Source organism: Rhinolophus sinicus, linkage group LG04, assembly GCF_036562045.2.
Source record: "Rhinolophus sinicus isolate RSC01 linkage group LG04, ASM3656204v1, whole genome shotgun sequence".
In the NCBI taxonomy this organism is placed as follows: domain Eukaryota; kingdom Metazoa; phylum Chordata; class Mammalia; order Chiroptera; family Rhinolophidae; genus Rhinolophus; species Rhinolophus sinicus.
The window spans coordinates 68,872,282-68,897,344 of NC_133754.1; the positions used below are offsets into that span (position 1 = coordinate 68,872,282).

The 25,063-nt window shown below is 40.9% G+C and overlaps 1 protein-coding gene across 5 annotated transcripts in view; it reads right to left on the minus strand.

The window, feature by feature from the left end:
* Positions 1-375: 375 nt before the first annotated feature.
* DLC1 (DLC1 Rho GTPase activating protein) overlaps positions 376-25,063 on the minus strand; it is a 392,372-nt gene continuing 367,684 nt past the window's right edge. For all 5 annotated transcript variants that reach the window (XM_074329717.1, XM_074329716.1, XM_074329718.1 and 2 more), the window contains 12 exons: positions 23,402-23,483; positions 17,488-17,551; positions 14,012-15,438; positions 13,366-13,542; positions 10,719-10,878; positions 10,400-10,598; positions 8,609-8,822; positions 6,961-7,075; positions 6,252-6,470; positions 5,235-5,452; positions 4,284-4,457; positions 376-3,087 (listed from right to left, as the gene is read on the minus strand). In XM_074329717.1, coding sequence (XP_074185818.1) covers positions 2,967-3,087; positions 4,284-4,457; positions 5,235-5,452; positions 6,252-6,470; positions 6,961-7,075; positions 8,609-8,822; positions 10,400-10,598; positions 10,719-10,878; positions 13,366-13,542; positions 14,012-15,438; positions 17,488-17,551; positions 23,402-23,483 — 3,170 coding nt within the window. In that variant the 3' untranslated portion in view covers positions 376-2,966. The remainder of the gene's footprint in view (positions 3,088-4,283; positions 4,458-5,234; positions 5,453-6,251; positions 6,471-6,960; positions 7,076-8,608; positions 8,823-10,399; positions 10,599-10,718; positions 10,879-13,365; positions 13,543-14,011; positions 15,439-17,487; positions 17,552-23,401; positions 23,484-25,063) is intronic.

Sequence of the window (25,063 nt, forward strand, 5' to 3'; positions counted from 1 at the left end):
TGGTCTGGTCTGGGTGTGTCCTTTTAAAAATTATAATGAAATTGGGTTTTTCCCCTTCTCTAAACTCAGAGTGAATATGTGTCAAAAAAATAAAAAATAAAAATCAAACTTCTTCTAAGATCAATGTCACATTGCATCGGAGAAATGAGATTTGTTAAAATTCTATCACAAACAACTCTTGAGCATCAGTATCTATAGCACCTATATAGGGTATCTGTCCATCTTTGCCAGTTTAAACTTTTAAGATTCCATGTGGTTTAACAACTTCCAGTCTCTCAGTCTCAACATGGGCAATGATGAGCTTAAGTGAGGGCTCAAGACAGAGGGCATCCTGGCCTCTCTTCTTTTTCAAGTAACAGAAGCTAATTCAACCAATCCCATTTAACAAATAATAAATTTATTAGGTGCCTACAAGTACAAAACACTGGAAGCTGCTGTAGGAGGTTATAAAGACATGCAGGAGAAGAGCCCTGCCCTCAAAGAGCTTACAATCTAGGCCGTTAGTCACAATTAGTAAGTTGTGGCAGTATCACTTAGGTGACTTAAGCAGAGTTCTTGCAAATGTTCACATCCTTTGAATTCTCCTCTTGTCAAATATGTAAGGAATCCTTTCAACAAGAAAGCCAAACAGTGGGAGAGAGACCTTTTGTGGAACGAATCGGTGACCTTGGCTTTGCTTATGAGCATCTTTTTGCGGCTGTTGCTTATTCTCAGCACAGTTTCCTAACGACCTTTGTTTGCAGAGCATCTCCATGCTTCCCGAACCTTCACCAGGGTTTCCTGTTTGTTAGTGAGTGGCTCAGCTGCAGGTTGGCCTTGGAATGATTGGCAGTCTGATTTTCCCTTCAGCAACTCTATGTTGTCACGTTAGTTGATGTTAGAATGCGATGCCTTGCAATCTGTGGTTTTCAGGGTGGGAGTGAGATGCAATACAAAAGAGAGCAGGCCAGACTTTTCCCTTAAACATTTAATAGTGCACTTATCGATTATATTCTGTACAGGTATAGAGCAAGTTATAAACCTCTTCTTTCATTTTTCTTTTTTCACTTAGACTGTATTCATGTAAAGTGTATTTACATTAGGAAAAGAAAAGACTTGAGGTACAAAACCCAAAAGAATATCTGAGGTATAAATACAAGTATATTTTAAATAATAATCTTTATCATGCTTAATCTATGTTTGAAAGCACAGTGGACATGTGTACATGTATCTTAATAGAATGGTATATACAACATACAATCTTACAAATCTGAAAATTGAATATACAAGTATATCTTCACGAGGAACACTGATATCCAAAATACTCAAATTTTAACACTCTAATCTGTCCCCCACCCCAAATTCTTCAAAGAACCTTTGAAATAACACTGATAATGGTAACTAAATTGTTAAAACAAAATAAAAATCCTTCTTAACAACGCTCATTCATACATTATTCACTTTGATCAGCACTAAATAAATTCACTAATACTGTCTCGAGTCAATCTTTACCATTCCAGTAAAACCTGTAAAAAGACCACCCTTCCAAAAAACTGTGCTGGGGTTCTGTTTTTTTTTTTACTATGATAACTACTTGTCATTGTCACTAAAATACATTCCAAGGGAATCATTATAAAGGAACAGAAAAAGAAAAGGTAGGAAAAACAAACCAAAAAAAGTCATTAAAATCAGAAAACCTATTTGCTGTTAAGAGCAAATCTAATTAATAAACATGTTCAGCTTTCAGAAATGCTGTCAAAAACAACAAAGGACTTTTGTGATTGGGTTAAATCTACAGGGATTTCCTTGGGACTTACATAGTTTGCTGTGCTCCCATACATAGTGTGCTTAACGAGTTTCTGTTATAAATGTGAAAATGCAAAGAATTCAGACAGGTAAAATGTTTTGATGCTTGATTCACAAGTAAATGGTGGAGTGTTCAGTTTTTACATCTCAACTGATTTTAGACAAAAACAAAAACAAAACTGTGTTTTGGAGCTACTGTTGTTTCCCCAAAAATAAGACCGGGTCTTATATTAATTCTTGCTCCAAAAGACGCAGTAGAGCTTATGTTCAGGGGATGTCATCCTGGAAAATCAAGCGAGGGCTTATTTTCCGCTTAGGTCTTATTTTCAGGGAAACATGGTAGTATGGGGGAGTTTTCATCCCTTAATTAGCCTATCCTGGTTCAAAACGACATCATTATGTGCAATCAGGTCGAGAGATAAACACTGTGTTTGAAATGGGATAGAGTAAATTTACTACAATTGCTTTTAAAGTAAAGAAGAGGTTGATGGATGAATCTGTTTTAAAACTCAGGGAAAACAAATGGACACGGATGGGTTGTTCAACCACCCCCAAATAAATGGGTTCCCTTTCTGGTTGGAGGCACGGGTAGTCAGATATTCCAGGTTAAACTGAACCTGATGTATCAATATCTTTCTTGGAGGCATCTCAGTGTGCCAGACACTGCATCCCAACTCTTACATCTATGCCATTCAGCCAGCAACAAACACACATACACACACTTCTCTGTGCAAACCTTTCTTTGCTCATCTCAGTGAGAAATCATGTCAAAGAGTACCAACTATTCCAGTGGATACGCCAGTCCCTCAACACGCTGCAAATAAAATGACATAGGTACACGCACACCAATAGCACAAGAGAATGAAGTATCTTCATTATCTTCCGTAATGTATTTATAGAGTTTTGCTTCTCAGAAGCAATTTGCATAAGAATACATTTCTTTCTTTCTTTCCTTTTTTTTTTTTTTTGTTCAGTCTTATATATTCCAGTCAAGGCCTATACCATAGACCTTAAACAAACAGGAAGCAGCTTTAAAAATGTATCAAATTGCTACAGTCAATTCCTACACTCCGACTTGTAGTTTTGTTTCAGGATTAGATGCAGAACCCGTTCTTGCACGGACTGGCCAGGGTTCTAGAAACAAATGCCCAGATGGTGGACACGGTGCTCTGCTTCAGTGATCACCTAGATTTGGTGTCTTTGGTTTCAATGTTCTGATTACAGAAAGAGTCTCGGATCTTTACAACTTCAGCTGCACACAAATGTCCGAAAGATTTCGTGTACCACTCTGGCATGTGGCCCCTACAAGAGAAAGGAAAAGCAGGTGAATTCTTCAAGTTGACAAGCCCTGAACTAAGCTGAAGGAAATTTTGAACACATTTCCATTTCTTGATCAGCACAATGTGTAACTAAAGCTTACTCTTATTGTCTTCCGGCACCTCCATTACACACTTGGAAATGGAAGTTTCTCAAGGAACAACATATTGAGTACAGACACGGAGAGAAACTTTTCAGGGAAAGCTTTGGCATGTACAACAAAAACAGAGCATTTAGATACTTGGAGAAGTACTGAGATGGAAAGATTTCAAATGAGAATTTAATTTAACGTGAGGGCCACTTTGGAAAGTTTTCAGAGGTTCACTTTTTTTTTTTGTCTGCATTGCTACATTTCACAAACTTTCTCAGATGAATGCACATTGATCCGTGGCACAGAGTGTAGGCCTGATTATTACTAAAAGGGCATGTCACATTATTCAAACATCTTTGAATATAAAGTGAGAAACATCTGCTTGCTAGTTCAAACTCTCATTTCTTGTGGTTTTTTAAAATTAAATTTATTGGGATGACATTGGTTAATAAAATTATATAGGTTTCAAGTGTACAATTCTATGATACATCATCTGTATATTGTATTGTGTGTTCACCATCCAGAGTCAAATCTCATTCTGTGGCCATATAGTTGATCCCCCTTACCCTTTTGGATCTTTCCCTCTCCCCTCTTTCCCTTTGGTAACCACTCAACTCATGTCTGTGTCTATGAAATTTTTTGTCTTGTTCATTTGTTGCTTTCAGTTTTATATTTCACATGAATACTTCGAAGTCATATGGTTCTCAACTTTTTCCATCTGACTTATTTCTCTTAGCATGATAATCTCAAGATCCATCCATGTTGCAAATGGCACTATTTCATCTTTTCTCACAGCTGAGTAGTATTCCATTGTGTATATGTACCACAGCTTTATCTTGTGGCTTTAAATTCATGGCAGACCCACGACATCCACATTGCATTAGTAGCACATTTTCTAAAGGATCACAATTAGGACGTGGTAGTCAAAAGACCCAGAAACATGAAGGTGTTACTTGGTAAGCACCACTCTTCATAGAGTAACCAAGATACAATGATGTATTATTCATTTAAGCCATTTTTTGCATCAGACAAAAAGGCTTAATGTTCTCCATGACCTTGACCATGTCAAAAAATCAGAATCAGAACATACCTTAAGTCAGCTCTGCACATGTAGGTGAGTTTGGATTTCCCTGACCCGCAGGGCTCGATCAGATACCTGGACAGGAGCACGTTGACCCTCACCCCCACCACAGGGGCCCGGTCGTGATCCACAGAGGTAAGTAAGAGGGCACATGCCCCCTTGGGTAAATTTGTCCTCCATGTCCTGTAGAGACAAAACCGGAGGGAAAAAATGGAATTTCCTGGAAGCCAAGTTTAAAATGGGGTCTCACCCTTAGAGGAGACAGCTGAAGGGTGGGATCAGTGGCTGTGCTGTGGGACCCCGCCTTGGGGAGATGGCACTCTCTGAACCCTTGTGCAGGACTCCTGAATGAGTAACTCTGTATAGAGCCACCTCTACAGTGGGTGGATATGCTCACACAGTCAGTTCTTTGAAAGAAAACCAATTTGAAGTGTGACAGAAAACCATTTTTATATTTTACAAATATATTAGAACATGAACATCCAAATGAATGTTGCTCTGTTGGAAAAGTTCTGGACTAACGATGTGACACTTCCTCAAAGATTTTTGGAATTCCTTTTCCAATAATGTCTCCAGAGAATTATGAATTAGATGTAAATCAGCTGTAACCACAGCTCTCTTGGAACCCAAAGGTTATTTCCTGGCTTATGCATTCGCTAGCTATTTCTAATGAGAAAATTTAACCTAAAAGGGGCAAGAATCTGCTACCAATAAGAACATTCAACTGAAAGCCCCTCTCTTTCTGAGCTCAATTCCAAAAGAGTTCCAACCATTTACAGGGATACACACACACACACACACACACACTGTTGGAATAAACACAGATATGTTTCCCATATTTGGAAGGGTTCAGCACTCTTGTGGAGGCATATGTTCTATTTTAAACAATTTTACCATCTTATGACATTCAGTGACATACAAGTTCATCCATGCCACAATAATCAGTTTGGAAGCTCTCACCTCAAAACAACATAGTCCCGAGCCGGATGGGGTGCCATGCTGTTTTGGACATATTGGTAAATTTCAGTTTGACTGTCCAGGATTTCAATTACTTTTGAATCCAACAGGTCCACATCCCACAGGTGCTGCTCCTTAAGTAGGCGCTTTAAGATTTCCTCAGGCACAGCAGGGACTTCGATGGTTGCCCTCCAAAGCCTTAGAGGGGGTCCTTCACTCACCTGAAAAAAGCACATGTTCTCCAGTGTTAAGACAATTCACACACACCTACACTTTGAAGACAAATTTCTGGCTGGGGACATGGTCATATGGTTAGAGGCTAGTAATTATCTATGACTTTAATAGGTTGTCATCCCCGAGGATAGTGAAGGGCGGGTCAGAAAGTGAACAGAACCGCTGGTGGCACTTCAGGACAAAGTTGTTCCTTCTGTTTTCCTGGGACCCATATGAGGGTCAGTGCAATAAAGTCAGATGATGTATTTGAACCCCAAAGCCTGCATGGCCATCCAGATTGCTCTCATTGTTTCTGAGACAGTAGCAACAAATACCTCATATCCTACTAAGCCTTATAACATACACCTGCCTTCAAGGGGCTTTCAGGCCTAACAAGGTAATTTCCCCCCCAAGTGCTTCCTGCTCATTAAAGGGTCAAGAGTAGAGTGACTCAGAACACAGGAGAGTGAAGGGGATTCTGACCAAATTATGGAAAAATCTAAGCATGTCATAAAATGCCCTATAGCCCAATGTCACTAGGGAAACATTCTAGGGAACTTGCGTGTGATTCTATAGAACCAAAGGATTGCATTAGATAGTTTGATTCCTCTGACAAGTGTTAGGTGAGTATTTCTCACTAGGCTGGTTTCTACTCTGAATCAAATAACCTGGCTGCCCAGCTCTGCAAGGAAGGGAATAGGTGACAGATCTCCACAGAGAGCTGTACTGGCAAAGGGGTCTCGTCTCTGATGAACCCAAGTCCTGACCACTGGAATTCAACTGGCTGACAACAGGGAGATGACTTACCTTCTTGTAGGACAGCTCAGCCTGCTCAGATGTAGAGTAGCTGACCCAGCCTTTAAACTTCTCCTTGACCTCTTTAAACAGGCTGTCCATGCAGTCCTGGAGGAAGTGTTGATAGTCAGCTGACTCGTCATTACAAAGGCGTCCTAATGCTTCTAGAGTGAGAGGTTTTAGCTCTTGTTCAGTATAGGAATTCCGACATCGGCTCATTTCCTCAGGCACCTGTGAGGGATGAGAGGGACCAAAAAGAGGTTATTTAGTCTGCCTGTGCTCATTCTCAACACCCATAATGGAAATGCCACAGATGGAGGGGTGTCCCTGCCCACCTCACATGGTATCGCGAGGATACAAACCATCTTCATAAAGGTTTCTACAAAGATGATGGTGTAAGGTATTCTTCTTTGGAAAGGTACAGTATGAGGGTGAGTGACTAAAAAGCGCTTACATTGATGAAAGCACATTTCTCAGACACAGAACTTATTTCAGATAATTTGTTGCTTTCGCTTTTTTAAGTAAGGGGGTATGGAGGCAGGCAATTTAGTTAAACATACTAAATCTAATGAACTTAAACATTATAATATATATAAATAAGACATTCTCAGGCTATGTGTATAATCTCCAGCTGAGGTAAGATATGAACAAGCATTACAACTAAGATTTCATCTCTATTCACATTATCCTTAGTAAATAACAAAATTTCCCAACTCTTTACCTGGAAAAGCTTCTTGCACTCAGCAATCATATGGGCCAGCCCTTGAGTGGCAGCGAGGTTTTCATTCAAATCTTTCTGATCGGGTTTGCCCAAACTTTGTTTTCTTTGCATTACCCTAGGTAGAAGAAATAAAGAGGGGGAAAGATTAAAATATTTATATATTTTCAAATCAATGAATTAGTCGAGGAAACCCACAGGAGAGGAAAAAAACATTTCACTGGAGCCTATCTGTCATTAAAGGGTTCAAGAGAGCTTTGCTTTGGCCACTAGAATTTCTCAGCTTTATCAACAAAACACAAAAACATGAAAGAGACTGTTTTTAATGAAATCTTGGCTATTTAAAGTTGTCACATGAAATAGGTTCCTATTTAAGTAGGGCAGCTTGTACGGTCTATGTTTGTGTGGTAGGGAGGAAGGAAGGCAGCTAAGAGGGGGGTGTGGGTGGGAGGCACTGGACATTGGGGTAAATAGTGTCACTATTCTTCCCAGTTTAAATAAACAGGACCCCCCCCCCCCAAAGGTGAAGGGAAAATCTATGGTTTCCTAAAGGTGTTGCCTTAATCTTATCTGATCTCTCTCTTCTGCTCATCTCTGATCTCTATCCCATTCAAGTGGGAATGCCCCATTCAATGATTAGGATGAGTTAAAAGGGTATTTAATCTCTGCACGGCTTTCAGAAGCAATGGTAACTTTGACTAGCACAACTAGGTCCCATGCTTCTAGCTCAGAAAAATTTGTCAAGTTCCTTTAGAGCTGAAGGAACAGGATCAGCTGGATGGATTGGCATGTGGGGTTAAGGCCAGTTAGAACCTCCTTTTACACACACTCCACTAGGAGGTCTTTACGTGAAATATTCGTGTAAGTCAGCAGCTCCAATTAGCTCTACCATTTCTTCTGTCAGACAAGGACAGTTCCCTATTTAACTGACATCCCCTACAGTCTCACTTTCCTCTATTGTAAAATAGATACCGACAGTATCTTCACCTCCTATGCTTGTTATGAGGATTAAATGAGAATTTAAGGAATGTCAAGGGTGCAGTCCTGTGCCCGGGACAGAATCAGTGCCGAACAAGTATCAGCCTTTGTGCTTTTCCAGGTTCTCTGACTTCTCCTACAGCCACTTCTATCTGGTATACATCTCAGGAGAAACTTTGCAAACAACTGGTTTAAACCAGGTCCTCACTTTGAGGCTCAACCTTATCCTTAGTTCTTTTAGACCCGGCTACTTCCTTTCAACTATCAGCACAGGCCAGGAGCTTGGCTTTACTGGCCATGAAGAAGCCAAGGCAGCAGGACTCTTATCCCCCCGTCCCGTTGTTCAGGTCGGTAAATCTGCAGGATTCTTTGCTGGCAGAAAGTACGGTGACAAAGCTACAGACGGCAACTGGGGAGTGTCGGGCAAACATCTCCTATAGAGAAGCACAAATCCTGACCTCTCTCCCCAAACCTGGTGGTAACTAGATTGCCCAGGAAGTCACACTCTGAGAGCTGAGCAGAAAGAAAGGAGGAGGGCAGGAGAGGTGTGTGGGCTGTGAAGAAAGGAAGGAGGTCCAACTCCTTTTGGCTTGATTCAGGTATGAATCCAACAAGAACACGGCGACAACCCTAGAAGGAAAGGGTGGGCAAGCACATGTCCTCTGAGCGGTACCTTGGAGAAGAATTCTCTCTCTTCAGGGTGTTGAGGTGGAAAAGGGAAGGCGCTAAACACACGGCCAGGTTGGTGGGAGTCATCTGGTTTTCTTTCACAGCTGCTGTGACATCGCTTAAGAAATAAAGGAGCGTCTGTAGAACCTCCCGGTTCTCATCAGGCAGGAGCATAATGGCGGCCTTGATTGCCTGGAGGCGCTGGTCCTTGGGCACATCTGCACAACACCAGCATTTTCCCCATCAATTCAGTGATTTTCCATGTACATTGCAAGGAAACGTCCCAAAGCAAACACATCAGCATCAAAGACCTCAGCCCCGTCCTGAACAAGCACTTGCAGAAAGTGTACTCAAGGTTAATATGGAAGAAATTAGGGTTGCCACCAGCGTCACTACCCTCAAGTATTTCCTGCCTGTGGAGGAGTTAAAATATTTTAAACACCCACAATGCCAACAGACTCCTAAATCCATCTCAGAGTTCAACTCCAGATGAGGCCTGTTCTTTTAGTTTACAGAATACTTTTTTCTTTTCTAAGTACTTTTTAGAAATCCCTAATTTACCATTCTCAACGAAAACATTATACACTTATACTTTTGCTTAGTTTCAATGAAAAACCTTATCTAAGATATGTATGAGAGGATAAGAACTGAGATTTCTTAGTCTTGACTACAAAATATTCAGTTATCTCTGGGGACTTTCATAATTTTAAGTGATCTGCTCATTCCTGAAATGGGAAAAGGAAGCGGCTCTAATAGTTAGTCAATTTAAACAGCAGACATATTTAACGAGTAATGTCTTTAAGTTTTAGAAAGCCTACTGAGAGGCTATTATAAAAATACATGCTTGAGAACTAGACCCATAAACGAATACACATGTAGAAAATGCTAAACACAACCTTCAGGTCTCCTTTACCAGGCAAATCTTTCTTGTAAAAGGCATGTGGTGGAAAAATCAAGTCACTCCAATGCAGCGCCATAGGACAAACTGATTAAACAGCTCCATGGTTACAATACATAACAAATACCTTGGTGGGGAAAATGTGACCTGTGTTTTCATAAAATCTGAAAGGATGAAACAAATAATGAAATAATCCAGACCAGCTCCATTTCTCATAAAATAAAGTCCAATGCGCCAGCTAAAGACAATTTGAGCACTAAGAGAAGCTGCTTTCAAATTACATTGCTGTAATGCCACACCGAGCCAAGAAAAACACAAGGCTGTAAAAGCTATAATCCTGATCTTGATCATTAATTTAGACAACTGTTTGCTTTAAGCTTTACTTAAAAGTGAGAAGGGCATGGGTATTGTTTTCCCAAGTATTTCTGGCAGAAGCTGAGATGAATAACAGAAAAAGATTATTTATTCATTTTACAGCAAGATAAAACACACAGACACCTGTGAAATTTTAAACACAACAGGCTCTGCTGGTGAGATGTGAAGCAACTGAAATTTCTACAGACAAGGCAGAGAAAGAGCTTGATACCTGCTCTTTTAAGCTTCCTAGATAACCCTGTGCTAGAAACAAATCCAAGAATGAGCTCCAGCATCACACGTTAAAATTGTACAATTGGTTCAGTAATTAGAGAACGATGATCAGGGATATTTATTTTTGCATTATTCCACAGGTATACAGAAACCTGTCCCACAAACAAGGAGGCAAGGAAGAAATTGATGACATGTGTTTCCAAGAGGTCACACGTGGGTGCAAAAGAATGACATCAAAGGAAGCTGCAGATTTCAGTTGGTCCTACTTTTCCCCACCGCCAGATAGTGTTAAGATCAAAGAACACTCACACTGGTAGATCTGGAGGAAGGTTTCTGAGAGTTTGTTCGTCATTAGCGGCTCAGGAAGATCTCGAAAATACTGCTTCAACATGTCTGCCACATCATAAGCAGACTGGCCCTCATAGTTGACACAATCTATGGCACTTTCATTCATCTGGCGCAGAGCCTGAATCCGGGATTTAACACCTGATTTTCTGAAGAGTCCAACCTGTTGGAAGAGAAACGTTAAGTGTCAAGATGAAAGCAACACGGTCCCTACAGAACTAGAAAAGGAAGCATGCCTCTGAGCTCCCACGATTAAGTGGGACGTGCAGGCAGTGGCTCTCACCTGATCCAGACAATGGTTGCGGAGGTAGCGCATGGCCTGCTGAATGCTCTGGGGCAGGGGCTGTCCTGTGCGCTGCACGTTGACGGTCAGAGGGACCCCGAACACATTCCGGTCCTTGTAGTCTGGAACCTTGATCCTTTTCATGAACTTGGGCACAGCCCTGTGTAAAGAACATTGGGGGCGGGGGGGTGAGGTTTACTTGTCTGTCTACTCTTGTCCATCTCTGCACCTGTGGGCCCTAGATCTGTGCTCCTAAGGTGGCTATTTACATTAAAAGAAAATGACAAAATCAGTTCCTCAGCTGTACGAGCCACAGTTCAAGCACTCACTAGCCATTTGTAGCTGGTAGCTACCATATTGGATGGTACAAATTTAGAACATTTCTACCATCTCAGGCAGTTCCATTGGACAGTGCTGTTCTAGATCGTCTAAGAGTTGGGGCTGTGAGGCCCAGTCACACTTCTTCAGTTGTAGATTTTCCTTCTGCTGTTCACTCTGAGAACTGGGTCTATACTCTTAAGGGAGCTGATGGGCTTTCTTACAAAATGGTGGCACAGGAAGGAACAGAAGAAAACAACACGCAAGACCTTAATGAGGTGCTTCGTGACAGAGTTTGAAAAACAAGTTCCCTTTTGTCCTGCAAACAGACTAGAATCATTTCTAAGCTCGTGATGAGATCCAGAGTATGCAGGGTAAAAAGGATCAGGTAATGCTGGATGAGAAAGCGGCAAATACGTGATGCTGGTCCAACAGAACAACCGACTCCAGAGCTAAACAGTAGGGGCCAAGCTAATGATCCGAAGTCAAATAAATTCTCTAGCTGATGACCCTGAAGAATATAACATCTTTAGGTGTCTAAAGGAAGATGGAAAAGAACAATGAGGGTTTTGTAAGCTTAGCTCAGGCTCCCTGGAGTCTTAAAACCAGGTCCAGCCCCAGCAGTATATGCAACAGCAGGAAACCAATGTCACGCATTTAACGCTGTCAAGCAGAAATTTCAGCTCTACAAACGACCTCTCTGAAGGGGACAAGAAAGGGCCAGGCCAAACAGGAAAAAAACTTTGTGTAGAATTTCTCCCTACTCTGTGGATCCCACAATGTGAGGCTTTTATACTTGGTTTTGACTCCCTGGAAAAACTGACCAGAACTCAAGAAGTACTGTAGACTTTCAGATTCTTGAGGGTTTTGTGGGAAGGGGGTGGGCAACTCAGAAATGAGAATGTAAAACATGCAGTTTTTAAATAGCTAGCCGGGAAAATATGACTCTCCACGCAGAGGAACACGGCAGGAGACAGACCGATTTGACTTCTGAGTCCTTACCAACAGCCTCGACATGGTACTGTTTATAGCTCTAGGAAAGGTGAAACTAAAATGTAGAGCCAAATTTGTATTTCCATACAGTTAAGTATATGGTATCACGGCTATAAGCATGCATAATACTTGCTTTGTCGGGGGAGAAAAGCCCAGCAGTGGAATGTGCAAAGAACACATTACGATCTCCACCGAGAATCTGAAGCATGTGGGGATAAACCGGTCAATACTTATTTCTGTCATTCAGAACAAACAACTTCTGTATTTAGCAAGGCTCACATAATAACAGCCTTTGAACAGGAGGTGCTTTGATGCTGAAGTTAAACTCACTACGAGTCCTGAGGAGAGGCGGAGCCGGAGAGAGAAAGAACAGTTACGCTGCTCCACTGACTCTCCAGTAACTCTGCTTGTGCAATTGGATAATAAACACTCAGAGTACTGAAAAGACTTCAGGATACCCAGCTGACACTGCAAAATGTGCCAGGATGTCAATCTAGAGGTATTTCTCTGCTTTGCACTGATAGTAGAAAAATAAAGATATGCACGTATTAGATCATACCCATGACCTATCTGGCCCACCAGTTGTACACAGCAAGGGCCATATTTTCTAATTATGGGCAGTTCATCCAATAAATTTTATCTTCATGTATACTTTAGTTATAATAGCTTACAACAGTGAATTCCTTAAATTTATTAATCACCGTTTAAGAGTTTTTGTTGGAGAAAACATTACCTAAAATCTTTAGCACAGGTAGATTTTTGAGTGATGCTATAAATGGTCACATCAAAAATGACTTCTAAAAACATACAATAGGGTTATAAAGCCAATTACTGTATATCAATTACTGTATTTCAAAGTTGGTCTCATTACATTATACGATCTAAAAAGCTTTCTTCCTCCTTCTTTCCCTCTCTCCCTTCCTTCTTTACAAAATATGATCTGACACTGTACATACATTTACCTATGGTGGGCTATTCCTACCACCGGGAAGGAAGCGCCTGTACAACTCAATGGAAGAGTAACGCATTCTTGCCCTCTCAACCGGCAATTTGTCACACAGAGAGCTGCAAACTCAATCAACCGACCCCGATGGTAATTCCCTAAAGCTAAACTGGCTTAAGCAGCATCAAACGTGGCCTCAAGAAGGCAGAGACTGACTGCATGAGGATGACAGACTAAAGACTTGTATTAAAAAGGACAGAACTGTCATCTACTCAGTGTTGAGACAGCCTGAGCAGCTGACCAAAAACATTTTCAGTGATAGTTTATGGAGCAGTTTAAAGTCTTACCAAAAACATTTTCAGTTATAGTTTACGGAGCAGTTTAAAGCCTTACCAGCTGAAACCATGCTTATTCGAAGGTGTGTATTTCTCCAGCAGGGCGGTTAGCTTCAGGAGTGAGTATTTCTGCAGCAGGTTCATCTGGGCCACAGACTGGCAGTTAATCTGCAGCGACACAGAGTTTAAGCTCGGCCGATGAGAGCTCTGGAAACTGTGCCATCTCAGTCTGTGCCTGCGAGAGAAGAGAAGAGGACGTCAGTGAGCCCGGGGCTTCTTCACTGGTAGTCACAAAATTTGCACTGGGCTGCTCGCTGGCATCTGATCTGAGGAACTGAGAGGACTCAGCTTCCATTACGTTCTTTTTACATCCCCTCCCCCAGTAAAACAAAAAAGAACATAAAATTTACCATCTTAACCATTTTGAAGTGTACAGTTCAGGGCATCAAGTACATGCACCATGTTGTACAACCATTCCCATCATCCATCCACAGGAACTTTACTTTCTCTTCTCCAACTGATCGTCCGTACCCATTAAACAATATCCATTCTTTTTGGATGTTACGGTTTCCCGGTCTTTCTTAGGCACTTACATGGCTACCAATGCCAGACTGAATCCCATTTCCCCTCCACAACACCTGGAAGCCGTCCTTTTCTGACACCACCCCTCCCCCCCGAACTGGAGCGGGAACAAAAGCTCTTACCTATTGGACCTTGTCAGCGAGGCCCCAACCCCAGAATCTCTCCTCTCAGGGATGTCGGAGGGCTCTTCAGGTTCATTCAGTGAGTTGCCTGTGCTGTCTAGGTCACTGGGTGTGGCTCGGTCGTGGTCCACATCCAGGTGTATCTGTTTGGGAGAGGATGGGCATGGAGAGACCGAGTCCAGGGCTGAGTCTGAGTCTCCCTCATCTGAAAACTTCTCTGACCACTGGTTGACTATCTTCTGCATCCCATTCACGTGGTAGAGAATGTCATCCAGCTCGGGGAATATGTCCTCGTTCTCTAGGTCGGCCAGGTCTCCTGAGCTGGAATAGAGGATGGAGCCGGGCACGTTGTCATAGATACTCAGGCGGCTGCTCATGGAGCTGGAGGAGTTGCGTCTCTTAAGCTCCTTGGGGCTGTCGTTGCTGTTTTCCCTCCGCAGGCTGATGTGGCCGGGGCCGTGGAAGCTCCCAGTCCTCCAGTTCACAGAGCTGTTGTTCCCTGAGGGAGAGAAACTGCCATTGGAAAGGGCCTTGGGGAAAGTGCCAGGCTTGTGGTCTTCTGGGATGTAGAACACCGTGTCCTCTGGGTAGCTCTCGCGGTTTCTGAAGTTCTGCTCCACAACGTTGTTGAATGTCGACTGATTGAAGGGATCGAAGCCCTCTAGGTACATGCCCACCCGCTTGTTGCAGGCACTGAGGCTCCGGGTCCTGGTGACAGGGCTGGGGGTGCTGACGGCGCTGCTGGTTTCAGACTGGCTGCTGCTACTGCTGGTCTGCGTGGAGTTGGAAACGCTCCTCTTTCGTACCATGGGGACGTTAATGTGGTTGCCGTTGAGTGCGGAGATCTCCACGCAGTTCAGCTGCTTTAGCTTCTCCTCGTCCATCCCCTCCTGCAGAATGGGCCCGCTGATGATCAGCCCCAACTTGGAAGGCGCCTTGTGCTTGCTGTGGTGGGAGCCCTTCAGCTTTAGGCTCTCCATGCGTTTCAGCAGACTTCGGGTCTTGGACTTGGTGTTTTTCTCGTGGCCTTTCATGCTAAAACTGAAGCTGGACAGTTCCTTGGGAGAGGGCAGGCTGCAGAAAGAGTCATCATTGCCGACAAAGTTGCCGGAGGAGGAGCAGACGCTAATGACGGAGTTAGTCCTGGGTGTCGCAGCGTCTCCATCAAGGGGCACATGGGTGGGGAGGCTGCTGGCACTGCTCAGGCTGCGGACAGAGGCCACCTCCTGACGCTCACTGAGGTCTGTCAGCATGCTTTCGTGGCTTGGGGCGTTCTTCAGATGGGGGTCCTCTGGGGACCCAGGGACTGGGTCCTGCTTTGGAGAAAAGACATCAAACTCTTCAAGTCGGGACCACCTCTTGCTGTCCCTCTGGAAAGTCCACTTGCCACTTATTGCACAAGGCTCATCCTCGTCTGAATCCTCACTCTGCAAAGAGAATAAAGCCATTCATCCCTGGGACTGGCAAACAGCAGGCAGGGAGTAGGACATACGGGCCCAGGGGGCTAGGAGACTGCTCGTAATACACCAGCAGGGGCAATTCCCCCTTATATCTTTATTTTATTATTTTTTTTAAATAACAGCGATGTATGTAAAGAATGTTACAGGAAAAAGCCTGATCAAGTGTTTCAAGCTAAATAAGTTATTTTATGGAAACTCTGGGATCTATAGGCTGTTCTTTAATTGCTCACAGAGGAAACCTCTGAGATCTGTGAAAATTCCAGGCATGCAAAATATTTTGAACTGGAGTCAGCAATGGGTAGGTCTCCCTCTGCTCTGCCTCCAATTTTGCTGTCTGTTGACAGTGTGTGTTTATATTTCCTTTTGCAATTAAAAAGGTAGTTTTCCAACACTAAGATGGGTGGTAACTAAAGTCTCTAGCCACCCTAAAAGTTCATAAGGTTTCCCAACAGACTAACGGAGACACCAAGCGAGGTAGTAAAGCCATCACATCTCTTCAGTCCAATACTTTTTATCCTCTTACCTGTTCTTTCTCGTTCCCTCCTCCACCCAGACACTGGGTCTACTGCTAATGCCATAGTGTCCTGTGAAGTTTCAACCTCAGACGCGCTCCAGGCAATTTAACAAGGCTTCACAAATACCCAGTCCTGACAGCACGTAACATTTACAAACACTAAGTAACATCTTTGCTGATTATGCTTGATTTATGGGCAGGATTCAGGGTTGTACTATGTAACATAAGCCATTGCATCTGAGCCTTTCAGGTGAAGTATCAAAAGGCATGATTCAGTATGATGCATGTCTTTCCCACTGGTGTGGAAACTATCATATGGCCCAAATTTCACAGGACAGTGAGTTGAGAGCGTTAAACGCTGACTTGTATGCTCTTCTCCACAGCTCAGTGGGTGTTAAGGTTCGAGTTCATTTGTTTAAAAGGTTTAACTCCCCCAGGAAGGCAACCTGATGCAGGCCAGGGACTCTGGGCTAATTAAAATTTGTGCTCTGAACAGTCAGAATTATGTTCTCTGACCAGACTTATTCCTGTTTACTCTAATTTGTGACACTCACTCCCAGTACTACACCCACCTCATCTCCTAACATCTCATAAAAGGTCTTCATATTTCATACATAGAAGAAAATACCATCCGATTCAGCTATGTGTCACCATTTGAATAGAATGTGTGGGATTTTCCTGCCCTCCTTTCTCTCCCAATTTCTTTCTGTCCTCCAAAACTCTTATTATTCCTCACTGTCCCAAAAGCCAGCCTTCACTTGAATCTCTGCAGCTTTGAAACATACTGTTATAACTGGGAACTTTAGCTGTACTTTCTGTAGGGAGCAAAGCAAAATCCACTGGGATGCCTTAAGCCCCATGCCTTGAATGTGGAGTTGGCATTGAGTTAATAAGGTGAAAATAGATGATTTGTTCGGATCAAAAACAATAGGAAAACTCACAGCTACAGAAGAGGCTAGCGGTTGCCAGAGGTGGGAGATTGAGGGGATGTGCAAAATGGGTGAAGGGGGTATAAACTTCCAGTTATAAAATAAATAAGTCCTGGGGAAGTAATGTATAGCATGGTAACCATAGTTAATAAAACTGTATTGCATGTTTCAAAGTTGCTAAGAGAATAGATCTTAAAGTTCTCATCATAAGGAAAAAAATGCAACTCTGTGGCGATGGATATTAACTAGACTCATTGCGGTGATCATTTCACAATGTATACAAATATTGAATCATTACATGTACATCTGAAATTCATACAGTGTTATATGTCATTTATATTTCAATTTAAAAAAACAGTAGGAAAAACAATTTATTGGCTGGCTGTACCTATTGGTTTCAACTACATAAGGCTATACAGTCTGTTAAACTTGACTGATTTATAACAATAAAAATGTATAAATTAGGGAACAAGGAAATAAGAGTTTGAAAACCAAAACCTGTTAGAAAACACATAATGCAATTTCTACTCTACCCTATTTCATCTTATGTTATTACACATTTTATATACTTACTTTCTTCCGATGAGGACTAATTTCCAGTTTCATCACCGCACATTTGTTTAAAGTATTTAGACGCCTACAAAGAAAACACATTAGCAAAGATAGGACATCATTGATGGGTGGATAAATATTTTCCCCCAAACAGTTGACATGTTTAATTAGTTTCTTGAAATCCATTAATATCTACATTTTCTAAGAGTATTAGAATCTTTTAAAAATGTAAGTTTTAAAATACCTTTACATTTCTTAAGATTTTTTATTTCAATTTACTATTACACAGTAAAATGGCACACTCTATGTATGGTACTGTCAGGTGCCTCCTATTTTTTGTGAAACACACAACTCTCAATATCCCTAGCTTGAGCCATTAGGTAGCTCTACCCAGTGCCAAGAAATAAAAACCAGTGATGGCTCCTTTCGTAGAAATAGTAACAGTGACAGGAACCAAGCAGTCATTGGTAAAATAAACACTGTGTTCTCTCTCAAGTCAAGGTTCACATATAAAAATAAAACCGTTTTTAGTGACCTCCAACAAATAATAATCTTAGGCTGCCTGTTTAAAAATTTGGTGACTTCTTAAAAAATTTTTAGTGAGTTCTTATACAGAAAGGAAATTTGAGGCCCTTTTAATACCCTGTTCTTTTCACAACTTCCTGTACAGTACAGAATAATGTTGGGTAGAGTCACAGAAATAGTGCAAATGATTACTAAAAAATGTTGTATATTGAAGCTTCAAGGATCAAAGTCTTGGATCAGATTCTTCTTTGGAACAGGAGTCATACTGTAACTTTGAATACTTTTTTTTCCCCCTTTGCCAAACAGTAGTAATATTAATTTAATATTAGAGAAATAACTTAGTTTCATTGAAAATGAAATACTTAAAGAAAAAAAACAACCCTCACTGGGAAATAATGAAATAGCTGAAGAAAGAAACCCTTTACATATGCAGGAATAAATGATATGCAAGTGTGAATGACAGCCTGTCAAGCCCTGATTCTTTCTAACATTTTCCAGATGGTCATCACTTAATCTTCCTCAAATGAACCTTTAACATATCTATGGTCTTGCATCATTGGTCTTTCAGTTTTTCCTACAATTGTATTACAATTCCTTCATTTTCTTAATTCACACAAATTCAATCTGACCATGAGACCTCTTCAATGAGGCTTTATGTTTCTAATCCTGTCCTTGCAACTGTCTAACAATTTTGACATGCAGGAAGATAGAAAGTATTTTTGCCTGCTGATAAGACTGTCTTTGATTTCCTAGATTATGTGGTAGCCTGTTTATAGAATAAACAAAGATAACCCACGGCACCTATGCTCAGGAAAACGCGCTGTTGATGGGGAGAGAAAGACAACGAATAACTAAGAAATAGTCAGCGGATATAAGGTTCCTTTCTAAGGGGCATCCATTACTTAAATGACTTATACCCACAGTGTTTTCGTTCTCAAATGTTTTCAAGATTAAAGAATCTGGAATGGTTACAGTTAGTCTTAGGTCTGGGTTTCATTAATCAAACTTGTAACCCAATACCCACTTGACTTCATTTGGGCTTTAATGGTTGAGTGGTGTTTATAACCAAGTTTACTAGGCATGGCAGCCTATGGGAGTGTGGGAGGGGCTTACTTCACAAACTCTAGATTTGAGTTAAACAAAAAAGACCCAGGAGGCCAGTGTTATAAAGGTCAACATTATCTCTTTCTGTTTGTAGTACCCAGCTAATCGCCTTTCAATTTTGAAGCCCTGAAGTTATTCCCTGGGGTTTCTGTGGGATTCATTTGTCCCCTAGGACCTCCAAAGCATGTTGCTGACGGGACCTTACCTACTTAGAGACAGACACTACTGACATGAAATAACAGTTCCAGCTAGACAAGCCGGGGGCTCACTCCGGGTCAGGTACCATGCCTGTGCTTCATACATATTATTTCATTTGGGACCTCGCAACAACCCTAAGGTACAGGGATTACTATTAAGCTACAGTTTATAGATGAGGAAATGGGGGCTTAAGAGGACACAGCTCTTGTCCAAGGCCACATGACTACTACACATGGTGACTGTCACTCAAAAAGTACCTTCTTCATTCTTTTCTAATATAAAGGTTAATCATGATAATATATGGGAACAGGTAATACCCTGATTACGGTTCCTCAAATGAGCAGCAGAACACTGGTGTCATACACCGTCTGTCCAGAAGCAGCGGTTGTTCCACCCCCGAGGGCCCACAGGGCTCTCTGCTGCATAGGAATGTGTCAGTCTTATCTGCTGCCTTAACTTGCACCTTGCTCTGAAGGGGGAGGGAGCTCAAGGGTGGGTCATCAAAGGTTCAAGAGCTTTGCTGCCTGGAGCTGCAAGCACCCGATAAAAGCATAGCAGGTGGGCATCTGCGCCTCTCTTCAGAATGAAAACAGGGAAAAATACAAGAGAAATGTGAGAAAAGAAAAAGAAACAATTTCTCAAGACCTGACAAATAAAAATTGTGCCAATTCTTAAAGGTATTTTTCTTAGAATTAGTGCAGCTGCTTAAAACAATGACTTGCTTGGGGGCTGCCGGTTAGCTCAGTTGGTTAGAGAGTGGTGCCAATAGCACCAAGGTTGCCGGTTCGATCCCCACATGAGCCACTGCGAACTGCACCCTCCTTAAAAAAATAAAATAAAATAAAATAGTGTATTTAGAAAAAAAATGACTTGCTTGCCTTTTAATAGAACAGAACTAGTAACTAAGTTAAAATCTACTATATGGCAGGCTGCTTTATGTAGCTTAGGCCCTTCAAGGGTTGTTTTATAAGAAAGTGCAGACTGAAGATGATAGTATGGATATCTATTTATCATTATACGATTATCACCTTACTTATGTAATTTTTTGGTGTGTGTATAAACAATTAGTGTAAGTCCAAAGGAAAATAGCAACATGGAATATTTTTCAGAGGTGATAGACAAAACGTTTCACAACAGCTATTCTAATAGTAGGTCAGTTTGCATTATTGTCTGCATATGCTTCAAGACAAACAAATCACTCCTCCAGTGTAATACAAAATGGACTTGGCTTTATCATCGGGACTGGATTATACAGCAAAGCTTGCAAGACTGGGACAAAAGCCAATCTCTCCAAGGAAACGAATACATAAACCCCTTACCCAGTGTGAGTGTAAGAATGTCCACTAGCAATCAAAATGCAAAAAACTGAGTAGATCCATAATTATAACTTTCAGTCGTTACCGTACTTTAAGAGAGTATCATCATCATTCTCAAGAAAACATTAAGTCTACAAGTCGTCTGCCCTAAATAGACTATTTTAAGAGATCAGCTCCTACCAGATTTTTGACCAAAGGAGCTCTAAGATCTGCAAATATTATAAGTATACAGATATTTATAATAAATCTTCATGCAGAACACTAGAGTGTACATAGGAGCACTTGTAACATCTGTGTGTGTGTCTGTGTATTGGATGGGAGGTAATGACAGCAAAGGAAAACCATGTAAGAATTACTTTATTTAAAGTAAATTTTAAAAAAGTTTTATTTAAAGTAAAAATATGAAATTAAAATTTTAATTATTTTATTAAAGCAAAACTTCAACTGAGTTTCTGTAATGATACTACCATCTATATTTAAAATCAACTGCTCAAAATATTTCAGACCACATTATAGCTTCATGGTTTGCTGGTCCCTGAATTCCACGGGATGAGAAAGTATGTGGAAGAGGCTAGCAGCACGTGAGATGAGTATCAGACAATCAGTAAAACAAGTACCTCCAACTACTCTGCTGACAGCTCAGAACCTGCAGTGCATTTCAAAGGAAGATGCTTTCACTACACTGCAGATGGCTACCACCTATTTTTCTGGAACATTTGTTTAGGCCTCTCAAAAGGAGTTATTTTCTGTGAAAAGTCTATTTATGTGAACATGTGGACAAGAGCCCTTGGGTTTTCCATTACAAACGAGTTGATGACTGTTAGCGTGAATTCTGAGGATTATTATTATTATTTTTTAAAAGAAAACCCAACCTCAGGCCTTTCTCAGACATACTCAAATCTGGGCGTCAGATCTAAAGCACTTTGACATTCGTTACTGCATTTAATTCTCACACGCAACCTGTGAGATATTATTGTACGCATAAGAGAAAACTGAAGTATCATCAGAATAATTCGCTGCCGAGTCCAAACACAGATCGTTGTTTTTAGGCTTTTCACAAAAGATCTGGGAGTGCAGATCTTTCCCTTTGAAGGGTGGTAGCCTGTTGAATGGTGCGGAGAACCAGTGGAAATCACGAAGTACAGAGGAGGCCCTTCCCCTCAGAGCAGGGAAACTCAATTTCAAATTGATATTTTGAAAAAAAACACACACAAAAAACCCAAGTATTAAGAATTGAATCATGTCCCTTGGTCTGCAATGCTGCAGTGATATTTTTATGACCTAGGAATTCCTAAGCTGTTGCTGCTGTTCAGGAGGCCCACTCACTCAGTGGCTTGTAACATATGAAATGGATCATGTGACGCAATGCGTAAATATTTCCTAGGATACATAGTATGAGTGGCTTCATTTCTATGTGTTATCACCAATGATGAATTGAAAATAAATTAGTTCTGCCGCACAGCTAAGCATTAAAACATTTAAGAAATGTCTGCAGTAGTTTATATTCCAGATGCTGACTTCTTCCCTTCTGGACCGCACTAGTTTTTCATTTTTTTCATTCCAGAGGACATAGCTATGATATTACACACTACAGTGCGGGACTTGGAACTAAGTTTTTTTGGAAAATGTGCACAAACCCTGGACATGTCTAAGCAGTCATTTAATTGGATTTGCAAAGTGACAGGGTTTCTGGGGTTAATAGGGCATTTTTTCTTTCTTAAATCACGAGAACTAGTCTGTTCCATACACCATTCTAAATATCCTACCTATCTTGCCCTAAAACCACTGCTTAAGTTACCTGCTTCCAAAAATACTGCATTACATAAGAAAGGCAAAAAATCGTATTTTCATAGAGCTACCACTGTTTTCTCTGCTTACAAAGGGGGAATAAATACAGAAAGTCACTCTATCTCAATGACGTTTTTCCAAGTTAAAATAAATACTGAAATGAAAAGAAAACTTCTCTTGATTTTATAATCAAATCAGCACGTGAATTTTGTCAGTGTATAATTTTCCAGAATCTAGATTTTATGGCTTATAGGTTTTGAGAAAAATTAGTAAGGATGAATAACATGAAATGAATAAAATGTCACGTAGAATTTGAAAGGATTATCAGTGTCCGATCATTGTCTGCTACATGTTTTATTATGTCCACTTCATTAAAATCTAGCCTGAAGATACAATGAACAAGTTTTATTCACATTTCACATCAATGCTCAGTTACTGCCTGTCCACTGTACGTTAAAGGCTGTGCTGAATTATTTCACAGCCTTATTTAATCCTATTGTTACTATTTTGTACCTGGAAAAGCTGAACAGGTTCAGAGTTGCTTTCCTGGAATTCAAGACATGGTCCTCCTGATTCTAATATGCCATAATCCGCCTGCCCCCAGTTATTCCTTTGAATGTGTTATTCCCATTTACTATAGCAGTAGCTTCAGCTCTGTTAGGATACCTGATTGGGGTTATGCAGTCAATTACATTGCCCTTTAAAAAACCCTGTTCCAACATCCCGAACCATCTGAAGTGAGGTGTTTTAGCAATCATATGGTATTGAGCGTGTAACGGTACTATTTGAGTACCTCCCAGGGCAGTGCTATTTTAATGGCGATACTCAACAACAGGACTTTAGTTATTTTAATGAAAAGGCCTATAATTTATAAAGAACTAAATCACTATACCCATTTTCTAATAAAAAAACCTGACAGAGAACAAAAACAAACAAAAAGCATCTTGGCAATAAGCACCGTGTTCTTAAAAGAAAAAGAAAATGCTTAAAACATTTCTGTTTACCTGCACAAAGCCTCAGTGGCATCTCTGTCCAAAAAGTCATGTTCTCTCTTGACTAAGGAAATATCAATGGGGAACAGGAGATCTGAAAAGACAAATATATAGAAAAATAAAAGTAAATACATTTATTGAGCACCCTAGATTCTTGGGAAACTAGCCCAGTTTAGCACAAAAGGGGGAAAATACTCCAAAGTGATTTTGAATACTGACTGTATGCAGGACAGACACCTCATTCCCTGTTAAGTGCAATGGGAGAATAAAGCAGCTTAAGAGATTCTATATTCTAAAGATATGAAGGATATTAAAGATATTACAAAGAGAATTCTGTATCCTTCAGTGTCCTGAAGGAGCTTAGGATCTAAAGTGGTCTGGAGATTAAGGTAGCTCTCTCTTCTTGTCAAAGATAAGTGGTTCATAACACTCTTCCCACCTTTTTAAAACAAATCAGCAAGCAACAGACCCCTTGCTATAAGTGATAATTTAAGCCAGAATGAACACCAGAAGGATGCTCCCTTTTAATGTGGCTAGGTTTTTGTTTTGTTTTTTCCTTCTTTTTTCCCATGTGTGTCTTTGCTCAGGGAAGAGGTCATGGAGGGATGGCCCATTGGCTCAGTTGGTTAGAGCGCAGTGCTCATAACACCAAGGTCGCTGGCTCTATTCCCACATGGGCCAGTGAGCTGCGCCCTCCGCAACTAGATTGAAAAAAAAAAAAAAAAAAAAAAGAGGTCATGGAAAACTGGGCTAAGGAAAGATCCAGAAAACAATGGCAAGGGGTGATACACGGAGCCTAACCATTTGCATGACATCAAAAGCTAGAGAGAATTCAGGATATGCTATTTTTAAACAAATATTAGCACTTCCCTATGGTTTTTCAGGAATTTATAAAACTCCCCCTAAAACGAAAGACCAGCTGTAAGACAGACTCTTATGAAGAATCCCAAATCCCTTAATTGTAGAAGAGTTCAATACTCAGAATACTGAAGAGTTCTATCGGAATTGAAAAGCAGGAAGGACGACAAAGTCAACTCAAAGGAAGAATTCCTTTCTGTATCTCTTGTTGATAAATGTATCCAAGAAAAGCAGAGAGAAGACCAGCAGCACCACTAGAAATTTACAACAGCTGTGGATAAAAGCACACTATTCCTTTTCAGAGGTCTAGCTATTAGGGTCAATAACGGGCCTTCCTATATATTATAGAATGCTTCTAGAATATCATGAGTAAGAGTCCTGTGAAACTCTGTGGGTCAGGAATAGGCAAAAACAACTCAGCACAGCAGGAAATCAAGATTACTATAACCAAAATAATCCTTTTGGCCTCCAAATGGCACATGCTGCATAGTGGACAAGACCCAGCAGCTAGCAGGAGATGACAGTCATTAGTCATGTTCTAGCTCTTGGGCTGACTGGGGAGTACATGACTGGTCCTTACGTTTTGATTGTTTCTAACTTACAATACTGGTTTTATAGGATGGTATGGGAGTAATTTATTTTACAGATAACACGTAAAAATACTTTTTTTTTTTACAATGTTGAAAACTAACTGAGTGTTAAAGGCCAATCTTTTTTTCTGAAGGCTGGAGTTAGATTAATGATACTATTTCCTGAATGAGAACAGAGGCAGACCAATGAAGTAGCGACAGCCCAAAAATGTATGAAGAAATACAT